The sequence below is a fragment of the Schistocerca americana genome, chromosome 3, assembly GCF_021461395.2.
Source record: "Schistocerca americana isolate TAMUIC-IGC-003095 chromosome 3, iqSchAmer2.1, whole genome shotgun sequence".
NCBI classification, from domain to species: domain Eukaryota; kingdom Metazoa; phylum Arthropoda; class Insecta; order Orthoptera; family Acrididae; genus Schistocerca; species Schistocerca americana.
Genome location: NC_060121.1, coordinates 611006399 through 611020481, shown reverse-complemented (window position 1 = coordinate 611020481; position 14083 = coordinate 611006399). Strand labels below are relative to the sequence as shown.

Genomic DNA, 14083 nt, shown 5'->3' with positions numbered 1-14083 from the left:
CGACCGATCCATCGGTTTTCCGATCTCCTGTTTAAGAAATGCCGAACATCATGATGGAAGTGCGGTGGAGCACCATCCTGTTGAAAGATGAAGTCGGCGCTGTTGGTCTCCAGTTGTGGCATGAGCCAATTTTCCAGCATGTCCAGATACACGTGTCCTGTAACCTTTTTTTTCGCAGAAGAAAAAGGGGCCGTAAACTTTAAACCGTGAGATTGCACACAACACGTTAACTTTTGGTGAATTGCGAATTTTCTGCACAAATGCGTGAGGATTCTCTACCGCCCAGATTCACACATTGTGTCTGTTCACTTCACCATTAAGAAAAAATGTTGCTTCATCACTGAAAACAAGTTTTGCACTGAACGCATCCTCTTCCATGAGCTGTTGCAACCGCGCCGAAAATTCAAAGTGTTTGACTTTGTCATCGGGTGTCAGGGCTTGAAGCAATTGTAAACGGTAAGGCTTCTGCTTTAGCCTTTTCCGTAAGATTTTCCAAACCGTCGGCTGTGGTACGTTTAGCTCCCTGCTTCGTCGACTTCCGCGGGCTACGCGTGAAACTTGCCCGCACGCGTTCAACCGTTTCTTCTCTCACTGCAGGCCGACCCGTTGATTTCCCCTTACAGAGGCATCCAGAAGCTTTAAACTGCGCATACCATCGCCAAATGGAGTTAGCAGTTGGTGGATCTTTGTTGAACTTCGTCCTGAAGTGTCGTTGCACTATTATGACTGACTGATGTGAGTGCATTTCAAGCATGACATACGCTTTCTCGGCTCCTGTCGCCATTTTGTCTCACTGCACTCTCGAGCGCTCTGGTGGCAGAAACCTGAAGTGCGGCTTCAGCCGAACAAAACTTTATGAGTTTTTCTACGTATCTGTAGTGTATCGTGACCATATGTCAATGAATGGAGCTACAGTGAATTTATGAAATCGCTTCAATCATTTGTAATAGCCCTGTACAGTATTATCAAACTGGTGTCAGAATTAAAAATGTCGATCTGTAGTGTTGTGATAACTGCCTAGAATGCATTACTGATGTGTGCTTTACCATGTTCCATCAAAAATATGTTTGTAGTGGGTTCAGACAGAGGCATGACCTAGTAAGAAAATTCTCAACTTGAAAAATACTGAAGTGCACAACATGAAGAAATGAACATGAGACTTAATGTCAGTGTTAACTCAGGATATCTGTTAACCCAAAGAAGACTGTTAACTACTGGTGAGGAGTGTTGCTTAAATCCTTTAGTTACCTCCTGCAAATGAGATGGCTATAGTACAGAGATCAGCAGGTATACTTACATAGCTCTGTATACACTTCTGGTTCGTAAGATGTCATTGTTGTTTGTGCCTTTTCAAAGATTGTTTTGTGTGACACTTGCTTATATGTACACATCATACACAGCTGTGTGTAGTGTTACTCAATTGCTTGCAAGGTCTGCTTGCATACTGCCTCTGCTATGTGGAAGCTGTCACGTGTGAAGACTTTGCAACTGGAATCAAATGTGTTTCTAATGACGTAATGACAGCATACAAGCATTCACAGCATAGAATGTACACTAGGTTAACACTGATATTACATCTCAGTTTGGTTTTCCTACATGTTTTGCACTTAGTAATGTGTTCAATATATATTTTTTTTGAGTTGAAGAGTTTCTTACTGGAACATGGCAATGTTTGTGTCTGACCACAAACTGAATACATTCACAACAGAACGTGATAAAACATGCACGGGTAATGCATGGTATCTGTATGAATACCTTTAATCATACCAGTGACAATGGGTATAATGTGAAATACTAGTTCAGCAGCACAGCAGGTAAATATTGATATTGTTCACCTTAAGTAAACATTAGTATACCAAAAATAGTCTTCACCCACGGTATACAAGCTGGTGAGCCTTCTTCTTCTTTCCGAAATGTTTCTGCTTATGCAGATCACTCACAGAGCCTCTTCCAAGCTCCTCATTTCTACCACACTGTATCATTCAGCATTTATTCTCATTGCAGTCAGATGGGTTGGATTGTTGGATTGTTTGGGGAAGGAGACCAGACAGCGAGGTCATTGGTCTCATTGGATTAGGCAAAGAAGGGAAAGGAAGTCGGCCATGCCCTTTCAAAGGAACCATCCCGGCATTTGCCTGGAGTGATTTAGGGAAATCACGGAAAACCTAAATCAGGATGGCCGGACGCGGGATTGAACCGTCGTCCTCTTTCACCTGGTTTCTCCATCCTGTTTGCGGTCTTCCGTCTGGTCTCCTTCCAGATTCTGTTAATTCTAGAGTTCTTCTTGTCCTATTCTTTTAATGGAGCCAAACCATTAAAGCCTCTTTCTCTCCATAGTTCCTTTTTGGGGATGGATCTGAAAGGTTTCTCTTACTGTTTCGTTCCTTATTCTGTCCTTTCTCAACCTTATCCAGCATTCTTTGAAGAAAGTGCATCTCTATCAATTGTATTCTGTTTACATCTTTCTTTGTCCAGATCCAACATTTGATCCACAGTTCAAAATTGACAGATAATATGACTTAAATATCATGATCTTTGCTTGGCATGTATGTTCCCATTTCTAATTACATCCAATACATAATAATAAAATTGTGAACAATTTTTATCCTCTCCGAGACTTGATCCTTGATGTTTCCTTTCTTGGTTAACTCACTTCCTATATATTGGGAAGCATCTACTTTTTTAAAAATTATAACTAGCGTCCTTCATTTTTTTTCATTTTTCCTGCTGATTTTCATTACCTTGTTTTCTGTTAAGCTGATTTCCAAGCCAGCTTCTTCAGTTCCTCTCTGCTAGGTATTTAGTTGTTCTTCCAATTTCTGCTCGTTCCCAAAACCAGCATATGCTATGATTTTCGTATCATCTCCCACTAGTCCATCCGCTCGTCCACATCTTGGGAGATGGGCAATGACATCAAGTAGGAGATTGCCTGTAAGGGCAAAGTAAAGTGGGGACTGTGTGCCCTGAGACCATTACAGTAGCTGTGAAGGTCTTACAGGAGCTCTGAGGGAATGTTTGGTGTTGGAACCACACATTTGTTTTACCAGTTACTTCACTACCTTTATCATTGTTATGTATTTGGCAAAAACAAAAATGTAACACAACACAATAAGAACTATACTTATTATAAAGGATACTCAAAAGCATAACGATGTAGGTCTCAAGCACAAACTGTCCCTGGGAAGAGCCATGAATATATGCCACACCTCCAGATGACGTTTTATGAACAAATGGAGGGCCCCGTATATGGTTCCACATTTGTCCGGAAACCATTGCGAAACAAAATGACTAGAACAAAAATATTAATAAACAATGGTATTATTACACACAACAAAACAAAAATAACAACTAGAATTACTTAAGATACAACTGTGAAACAATCCATAACTGCTAAAGACACTGTATTTCAGATGACTAGAATAAACATTTAAAATTAGTCATACAGATATCTAACTGAAAAAAATACAATATTTTTTTTGTAAGTCTATCAATGTTAATTGTTTTCGTATGTCCCTTACCACAGCAATAACTGCCCAACAGTTTTTATTGTAAAGGAAGTCTAGGTTGTTACGTCGCAAATAGATAAATCCTGCAACTAGAGCAGACAGTAATACCAGTGCAACGGTACCAGAGTAATTTGGTGGCCTAAACACCCGAATCTGGAAAAGGAAAAACAAAATTCATCAAAACAAAGCAATTAATAAAAATAATACTTACATTAATGCAAGAATAAAAGCAAAAGTAGTTCACTTAAAAGTGATTTACCTTTTCAAACATGTACTGTGTAATGTCTATACAGTTTCACAGAAATGCAGTAACATACATACCACAAATAAAACAAGGAACAGTTACACTTGTTTTGAAAGCACTATCTGAGCATTATTATGTTCACAACCACTCAAACTAATCACACGAGAGAACACAGAAAAAGTAGCTGTCAAGTTGAATTTATATGTTTATAGTCATCAAATCTGTAATAGATGTTCTAGACAAATCACATGCTAAAGGATGATTGTTGGCAACAAAACTTGTAAGCTTACAGGGCAGAGTTGGGGGCATTCATAATAAAAAACCAATTTTATCTTACCTAAAAAAAAAAAAAAATTGATATGTGGTATGATGGGAAGCAAGGCCTGACACAATATACATAGAAAATCAAATCCAAGATTGCACACAACAGAGCATTCTGGCCAATGACTTGCAACACAACAGGTTTACGACACTGGAAAATGAAGAGCAGATACTAAGTATTCCTGTAATATTTAAAAGAAACCTGAAACTGTACCTGTGTCTATGACAGCCCCATTTAATCAAGTTACTTAGAAAGAAAGATTTTTTATTTATTTATGTATTTTATTTGGGCGGGGGGCAGAGGGGGTTGGGTGGGGTGGGGGGGAGCTTTGCACTATCAGTTGCTTGGATAGCTGTTTTTCATCTGCCATCTGCTATTGGAAGCTTAATATTTACTTGATTATAATGGTATTTATCAAAGAATATATTTATCTACATCTGTAAATAATGATGTCCTATGTGCAGTACATTACTACTTGCCATGCAGCTTTACAACAAACACTGCTACTTGTCATGTAGCAAACGGACCTTTTCAATTCCTGTATCGAGATACTCAGGTGATTCATTGAAAGAGTAGGGATTCCCAATTCCTTGAGATATATTATTTGGGAGCTTGCTGAGAATCTTGCCATTGGAGTAGAAATCTCTGTTCTGAACCCTTGACAAGGAGGCCAAGTCTACATGTAAACGGTTTTTGTGTCTTGTGTTGTGATTGTGAAAACTCACATGTAAACTGAAACTGATTTTCACTGTGAGCAACAAAAATCATTAAGGAGTAAATGTCTTGGGGAGTGACTGCCAGAATTCTGGGATCCTTAGAAAGGCTTTTGCAAGATATACGGTTCTCTACATGTGTGGCATTACAATAACATTGATTTATGTGGCAGACAACATTCTAAGACTCTTTGAAAATAAATAAAAAATATTATTCACACATATATATAAATTGTTTTCACCATAAATCTCCACTCTTAGATATTGTATCCCTGCGTAATATGTCTTGAAGAATTTTTGCATTTAAGTAAAACAAAGCAACAATATTTCCGTACCAAAAGCAAAATTTCACATTAAACACTAATCTTAGAATGCCAGAATGTGCAAAAGTTGGGGAAATTATAATTATTTTGGAGAGACTACTTTGACTGATGGCAAAGTGGTGGAAGCAATGCGAGTGTTGAAGGGCTAAGACACACATTGCTCAGACTCTTTGCTGTTGGGGCAGTGCTGATCTGTGGATGTGAAGTCTAACTGGAATAAAGTAATATATCAAACAATGAAAACTCCTGGTAGGAATACCAACAAAGTAGGAAAAGATAAGATTGCTACTTACCATAAGGTAGACGTGTTAAGTTGCAGAAATGCACAATTAAAAGACACTTACATAAAGCATTTGATCACAGTCTTATCAGCAAAAGGGAAACACATATCATTAATACACACAAGCAAGCATATCTCATGCACACATGACTGCCAACTCCAACAGCTCGGGCTGGAATGCAATTAGCAGCAGGCTGGAGGCAGTGGGGAAGGGGAAGGGCAGGGTTAGTAGTGTACAGGCAGGGGGTGAGATTAACACTGTGTGGCAGAATGTGCAGGGACTAGACTGCCAACAGGTGCAGTATCAGGATGTTGTAGGGCAGGGAGACGGTGGAAAAAGGAGTGAAAAAGGAGAGGAGTGGGGAATGGGCAGGTGCTTTGCCAGAGGGTGGCACACAAAGAGCATGGGAGATGAGAATGGGGAGGAGATGGTAGGACAGAGAGGGTGGAAACTGATGGGTGGAGGGTGTAGTGACAGTACGTTACCATAGGTTGGGGCTGGGATAATTAGAGGAGCAGAGAGTGCATTGTAAGGATACCTCTCATCTGTGCAGTTCAAAAAATATGGTGGTTGGGGGAGAGGATTCAAATGGCTTGCATAGTGATGCAGCCTTTGAAATCAAAGATGTTATGTTCAGCTGCCTGTTGTGCCACAGGGTGTTCTACGTTGCTCTTGGCCACAGTTTGGCAGTGGCTGTTCATCCTGGTGGAAAGCTGTTAGGTCATCATACCAGTACAAAAAGATGTGCAATGATTGCAGCAGAGATGATAAAGGACTTAGCTGCTTTCACAAGTGGCATGGCCCCTGATGGGGTAGGATAACCCTGTGACAGAAATGGAACAGAAGTGCTGGGTGATTGGACTGGGCAGGTCTTGCACCTTGGACTTCCTCAGGGTTTGATCCTTGTGGCAAGGGGTTGGAATTGGAAGTTGCAAAGGGATGGACTAAGATGCTTGGAGGCTGGGTGGGCAACAGAACACCACTTTACGAGGGGTGGAATGATCTTCCCTCATTTCAGGGAATGAATCATATCATTCAATAGGCCTTTGATTACCTATAATCCCCACCTCCCTGCCCTCTTGACGTTGCACCTGTTGGCATTCTCACTCTGCCATACAGCATTTGTCTCATCCACCACCCGTACACTACTATCCCTTCCCTTTCCCCTTCCCCGTCCCCTCCAGATTGCTGCTTGCGTTCCATGTGATAGTTGCATTCCAGCCCAAGCTTCTGGAGTGGCGGTCATGTGTGCATGAGATGTGCTTGCTTGTGCATATGAAAAGTGTGTGTGTCTCTTTTGCTGATGAAGGCTGTAGCTGAAAGCTTTATGTAAGTGTCTTTTATTTGTGCCTGTCTGCAACTTAACGTGTCTTCTTTACAGTAAGTTCCAATCTGTCTTTACCTACATTGTTGATAAAGTAATATATGTGTTTAACTTATTTTATTTGGCCCATCTAGCTACTTTCAGTAAACAAATCATTACCTAATGCTGACAGTGGTAAGGAACTAAGCGATATCATCCCCTAGTGAGCTAAAAAGTTAACTGAAAACATCAACGTGATTTTTGCAGTGACCAGGGCCGATTAGCATTACAAAATAGCCCTGGGAACTATAGGAGAGCAAAATTTTGATAATTATTACAAAATACATAAGGGAATTTCATTCACAAGTGCAAACAAAATCGGTGATGAGTGGAAGTTTGGTTTTCCAGTGGACTATGTCAGTGATTTAATTCAACATGTGCACTTGAGCTATGGACACTATGGACCTCAAAAATGCACTGAAACACTAAGGGGAAGTGCTGTGTTTGATAATATGGTTAGATCAGTACGGAAACAACTTGAAAGCTGTGACACCTGTCAGAGCAGCATAGTCATTGATATGTTCAATATATAATACCAGAGAAGGTCACAGATCTGGTAGCAATAGCAATTGACCTTTTTGGGTCATTGGTAACTGGATGACATGGATATAAACAAATTTTTGTAATAGTGGACGTATTTAGTAGATATAGCAAGTGGTATGCAATTAAATGAGCAACCAGGAAGAGTCTGATCTCCAAGTTCACACAACATTATTTTCTTTTGATTTGTGTACCAAAATCTGTTTAAAGTTGATCCCAATTCACTAGTAATGATTGGATTTAACTTATATAGACACTGCGGGGATAAAACATATATAAATCTAAGGATATCATACCTCAAGCAATTTGGCAGAGTGATACAGGAGAGAATTGGGAAGGCTCTGCAGCACATACTGTAGCAATAAACATAGTCTTGGGTGCAACACCTAAAAGATTTTGAAACTGTAATAAACTGTGTGAGGCATAGCTCAAAGAGGTTTTCACCATTGGAGATAGAGTTTGACTCAAAACCACCAAAGCTGATCACAGAACATGTTGATTTCCCGTCACATAAAGAGATGATGAGAGAGGAGTTGTAAACATTTGTAGCGGAGAATATCAAGAAAAGAGCAAAACAAAGAAAGCAAAGACATGATAGACAGGTGAAGGTATCAAAAATAAGATTTGGGGATCGTGTGTTGGTGAGAACACGAAGGCAAGTGAGCACAACAAGGAGACAGTTTTTTTGAATTATATATGGGCCTTTCGAAGCAATGGCAATTCTGGATCCAAATGCATACCGTTTGGTTCGCCAACAGTCAAACAAAATACTTGAGCTGGAAAATATAAACGAGATAAAGTCATACAAGAAATGAGGATTGTGGAGGAAGATGAAGTGAGAGCTAAAATATTACAGCTGAAATTATTATGCATTCTTCATGTTACTTCGAGAATTGAATCCAAAACCAAAGGTCTCACTTGTGCATTCGGTAAGCTTTCATTTTCCATGATGAAGTATCACAGCACAACTTCAGTGACTGAGTTTTAGTTGAATATCTTAACTTGTTTCACATTTGGGGGTATAAATAAGTGTGTATGAAGGATGGATGAACTGGCCACAGACTGAAACTGATACTGTGTTAATTTTTTGATATGCAGTCACATTTTGTTCATGGATGCAGAGGCAGATATTTGGAACATCAGTGAAGTGGACACTGGGATGGACATACTGACACACTTGTTGGAAGAATCAAGACTGATGAAACCTGAAGAATCAGTGAGTGTTGCAAGTTCATGCTGTGAATAGTGAAAGTGAAAGCAGAGTACACAAAAGGGCATAAATGTGATTTATTGGTGTAAAGTTCAAATATGTATGTTTTATAGGGACAAAGAAAAAAACTATTTATAAAATTGACACAAACATGTCACTTATTCATCATTTTGAGAAATTGTCAACAGCATATGAGTAACTTCATTTGAAACCCATCCATTGTATTTTTTTAAAAATCTTACACATTTTAAAAGGCAGATTTGCTTTTTTGGCATATGGTAATTTAACATTGTATAGAAAGTAACTTTAACTATCTGCCATATATCTGGAATATAGATTAAGATTATTGCATATTTTGTACATATTTTAGTTCTATTTACTTGTTACTTTATGTCTTATGTATTATTTACTATTCGTCTATTTGTTAGTGGAACATTCACTCGGAACACATGTATACAACGATGGTTGTTTTAAGTAAACTGTAAGTAAATATATATTTTTTAATTTCATGTCCTTCAGATTAACCATTAACAGATTTCGGCCTTTGTTTGTGATCTGACCAAAATCTCTGGGGGGTAATTATAGCATTACAATAACAATGTTGTATGTGGCAGACGACATCCTAGAGAGACTTTGAAAATAACTCAAAATACATTTTTCCTACATATCGATTGTTTTTACCAGAAATCTGTACTCTTCGATGTTGTATCCCCACATCAACATCTTGATGAATTTTTCTGTGTAAGTAAAACAAAGTAACGATATTTTCTTAAGAACAGCAAAATTTCACATTAAAGAATAATCTTAGAAGGTCAGAATGTGTGAAAGTTGTGGATATTGTTCTAGTTTTGAAGAGACTACTTTGTCTGACAGTACTATGGTGGAAGTAGCACAAGTGGTGAGGGATCCAGACATATATTGCTCGGGGTCTTTCCTGTTGGGGCAGTGCTGGAGTTTGGACGTGAATCTCACTGGAATAAAGTAACATATGTTTTAAATTGTGATTTTATTCGACCCATCCAGCTGCATTCAGTAAACAATTCATTACATAATGCTAATACTGGCCAGGAACTAAATGATATCACACCTAGAGTGCTGAAAAGTTAACTGAAAATGTGACCAGGGCTGACTAATGTTACACGTCTAAAAAGACTTTTTTTTTTTGGTGCAGTACCTCACAAGATAACTTCATAAAACAGGGACTGAAAATATATAAAATAAGCTAACTCCTGCCTGTAGGACAACACATAAGAGAGATACTTCTATGGACAAATAACACTTGCTTCGTTTGTCTACACACTGACTCCATTTTAATTTCATATCCCAATTGCACTCCAAGGGATCTGTGTTTCATTTAGTGTGTATGCCCATAGCTGTCTACTTCTGGTGCTAAAAGAACATTCCTGCTTGTTAGAAATCAGAGATATGCATCATTTAAATTAGGAGACAGAATTGCTGGCACGTACTACCTTCAGGAGACAAAAGTGTGGTACTACCAACAGGCACACATAAAAGTAAATATGACAAGCTATCCTAGCTTTCGGAATTATGGTAAACAGCTCACTCAGACCCCACACTGCAGGTGGGTCACACTCATCCTGAGGTCTCTGTGACCTGCACTTCCCTTTTAAACTTCCTCTACTTATCCCCCTCTCCTCCCATGGGACAGACTTCCTAGTTCTGAAAGCTAGGATAATGTGTCACTTTTACTTTGATATGAGTCTACTAGCAAACTGGCAACGCTTTGCAATTGCCAAATATGTATGGGAACTGGATATACATCCTAATCCTCCCCCCCCCCCCATTACCACTCCTCCGACTCTCTCCTTCTTTCCCCTCTCAATGTCTATTTCCCCTGCCCTCATTCTCTGTCAATCTCCTATTCTCCCTCTCTCTGAACTTGATCCCTGTTTACTGTTACTGGAAACAAAACTTTGATTGAGAACTGATGTCAATTAGAGTGAATTGGCAAATGGGTTGGGATCACTGATATATGGGGTTTGAGAGAGACCTCTCCTACTGCTAGCTCTGTGATGACAGCAGCTCAAATGACAGTATAGTTCATTCTGCAAACATTTGGGATTATAAACTTTTGGACATTTCAGATGCCGTGGTAGTATTCTAATCCAATGCCAATATGCAATAAACAGCACTTTTCAGTATTCTGTTAATACCAACTGCAAGGAAAAAAACAAAACAGCATATTGTTGTGTACAAAAGTTTTGTCTTTAAATTATGTGTAAGTAAAAGAAATACATAAAGGAGAAACGATTTGTCTAAGGTTTAAATGAGTTGTGATCACAGTTAAAACTGACTACAGAAAAAAAAACCTGCACTTCTTCACACCACAGCATTTTTTTTTCTTGCAGTTGGTTGGCAAGTGGGGTGCGCTCAGCCCATATGAGATAAACTGAGGAGCTACTCGATTGGGATGTAGTGGCTCCATTGTCCAAAACTGACCTATGGCCAGGACAGCAGTGTGCTAACTACATGTCCCTCCATATCTGCATCCATTGACACCTGTGGGCTGAGGATGACATGGTGGCAGGTTGATACTGTTGGGCTTTCACAGATTGTTGGGGTGGAATTTAGTTTTTTTTTCCCTATATCTGTCTGATTATATATTAGAATATCATGTAAAAATTTGTGTGAATCTGTCAAGAACTATTCAAGGTTTTTCTAACAATGTTTTCCCTTTATATATTATATATATTTTAAAAAAATATGTAGCCTATGTTCACCTGAATGTTTATTAGAGTAGCATGTAAAATTTTGAAGTAAATTGGTCATGAGCTTTTCAAGATCTTTGCTACCAACATTTCCCTATTATATATTTATATTTACATTCAATAGATGGTACTCCAGTAGATGTATAAAAACGCACATATTCTAATGCAACATTGTGTCAAAATTTTAGAACAATTGGTGAAGAACTTTCAGAGATTCATTTTGAACAAATGAACATTTGCATTTTTGTTTTCAAACAATGGAAAATGCACAATGGATTGTAACAATATAATGAAAAGGACAGTTGCTACTCATCATAAAGTAGAGATGCTGAGTCGCAGAAAGGCACAACAAAAAGATTGTCAGAAAGTTACCTTTCGGCCAACAAGGCCTTTGTCAAAAATAACCATGAGAAGTGTCTAAAAAGTAACAAGGAATTTGAATATTCTATTGCATCAATTTGCACCAATTTTTTGTCACTGTGCCAGTGAAGATGCTTGCAAAATGGAAGGTTTATTTAAACCCTTCCTTCTTGCAGCCGACCAATTGACTGTTTATTATTTCTTCAAGAAAATTTCATAGTACAGTTGCTTCTCCAGCAATGTACAAAATTTTAAAATGCCTTAAAAGTACCTGCACAATGTTAGGCATGTTGGATATTTAATCTGTTCTCGGCTGTCAAACAGGTTGCAAGTGTTTTGGTTGTATCAGCAATTATTTATTTTGTATAAAAATGTGTCAGAGAACTTGTACTAAATTTTGTTATAAGAACAGAATAAAGTGTACCAAAGTTTTAGAAATGTTAAATATTGCTTTCTGTGAGTCTTCTATGAGTAAAATAAGAGTTCACAAGTGGTATAAGTGTTTCAAAGAAAGCAGTGAGGACATTGAAGATGAAGAGTACCCTGGACTCCAAGCACATCAACTGATAGAATAACGGAAAAAGTGAGAGAAATGATTATGAAACATCATCAAACCACTATCTAAAGAGTCAGTGATGATGCTGACATATCAAGTAGCTTGTGCCATGAAATTGTTTTGGATGTTTCGGGTAAAAAAACTTCTGAAATTGTTTAATAATGAACAAATACAGTGGCAATTGCAAGTTGCTCAGGAGTCACTAGATTAAGTCAACAGCAATACTGACCAATTGAAATGAGGCACAATAGATAATAAAACTTGAGTTGATGGCTATGATGTTGAAATTAAAGCTGGATCATCCCAACAGAAGCCGGATTGACAGAACCAAAAAATGCTTGATGAGTGTGGTCAACTGTGAAGGTATGTGGTTATGCTCATGGTGTTCTTTGATTTTAACAATATAGTGTAAATGAGTTCTTGTCACAAGGTGACACGAACAATAAGGAGTACCGCTTACAAGCTAAACATTGTCTGCATGAAGTAATCTGAAAAAAGCTTGTGTGCGTGGTGGAGGAACCCACAGTTTTTGCGCCACGATATACAGCATTTTGTTGCTTGTTTGTGAATTTTTACCCAAAAATAATACTGTAATAATGCCCAAACCACCATATTTGCTCCATGTGATTACTGTTTTTATTCCCAAAAATAAAGGAAACCTTAAAGCACAATTTATTACAAGCATACATAAGATTAAAAACGCATCACTGAGGGGATTAAAAGCTGTCCCAAAGATAAGAGTTACAGAAGCGTTTCAAGTTCTGGAAAGAAAAAGCTGACATAAGTGTGTAATATGTAACAGGGAATATTTAGAAGAGAATACTATTGATGTAGACCACTAAATGAACCCAGCATTATATCTAATATTCACCGCAACAATCATGTTGCTTCCACTAACATTGTCAGCAACAGTGCAAGGACCCAGATAACATTTTCTAAAAATAATGTTGTTTTCCACCCAATTTTGTCAGTATAAAAGGACTTTCCACTTTACTCTCTTAATGTCCTTACTTATACAAAGCCAGTCAATTTCATCAGTTCTTTCTAGCAGAATCTTTCTTTTACTTACACATCTCCTCCAAAGAAATCCCATTTCATACCAAGTCTTGCACAAAACAACTTTCTGCCAAGGAAAACAATTTTTTTTTTTTTTTGCTTTAGTGCAATAAGTAATTTTTGTAATGTTGACATTACCTTTTTTTTTAAATGATACAAAAGTTTTCTATCATTTGCTGAATTTCCAATTTTTATAGCTGTCTATAATAATGGGTTTCCTCCCAAAATGCTTCACACTCTTTCTTGGCAATTCGAGTAAACCATACGTTTATTTTCACACTTCTTTCTGAGGCACTCTACTGTGGCAAGGCTGACTTTTGTATATACAGCAGCCATTTGTATGGTACTGGAAGCATTGGCCAATAGTTCTTGTTTCCACTACTGAATATAAGTTATAATTATGTTAGAGATGACTGGATGCTCTTTACTCCACAAATACCTCTTCTTTGTATTGTGTACATTTTCTACCGATGTAGTATATGCCTATCCATCGCTTCTGAATAACTAATTATACCATAAAATATATAAAATGAACACGGCTACAAAATATATCAAAAGGAGATTTGTTTCTTATTTAGCTTTACCAACACTTTATTTGTGCAGACTTGTATGGTTTTTTTCCTGTGGAGAATACAGTGCTCAAACTAATAAGATAACACCTACCAAGTTAAATGAATCAGTAGACTACTTTCTGAAAGACTTTCGAAGAGACTGGTTACAGTGAAATAGGTCTAAAAATGTTTGACAATCTGGAGTTATTACAATTATTTAAGTCGGTCATGAAATGTGTTCACAGTTAAAGGATTACAAAGACAGCTTAAGGTAATCCAATCAAGTCGTTATAAGATTTTAATAGTGTACTATGAGCTCCATCATCGCC

General features: G+C 37.9%; 1 protein-coding gene across 1 annotated transcript in view; it reads right to left on the bottom strand.

Annotated features, from left to right (window-relative positions):
- LOC124607437 (tumor suppressor candidate 3) overlaps positions 1-14083 on the bottom strand; it is a 47712-nt gene that overhangs the window by 22197 nt on the left and 11432 nt on the right. Inside the window, exons 5-6 of the mRNA XM_047139766.1 lie at positions 3519-3659; positions 3138-3288 (exon numbers count right to left, since the gene is read on the bottom strand). Of these exons, the coding sequence (XP_046995722.1) occupies positions 3138-3288; positions 3519-3659 (292 nt within the window). The remainder of the gene's footprint in view (positions 1-3137; positions 3289-3518; positions 3660-14083) is intronic.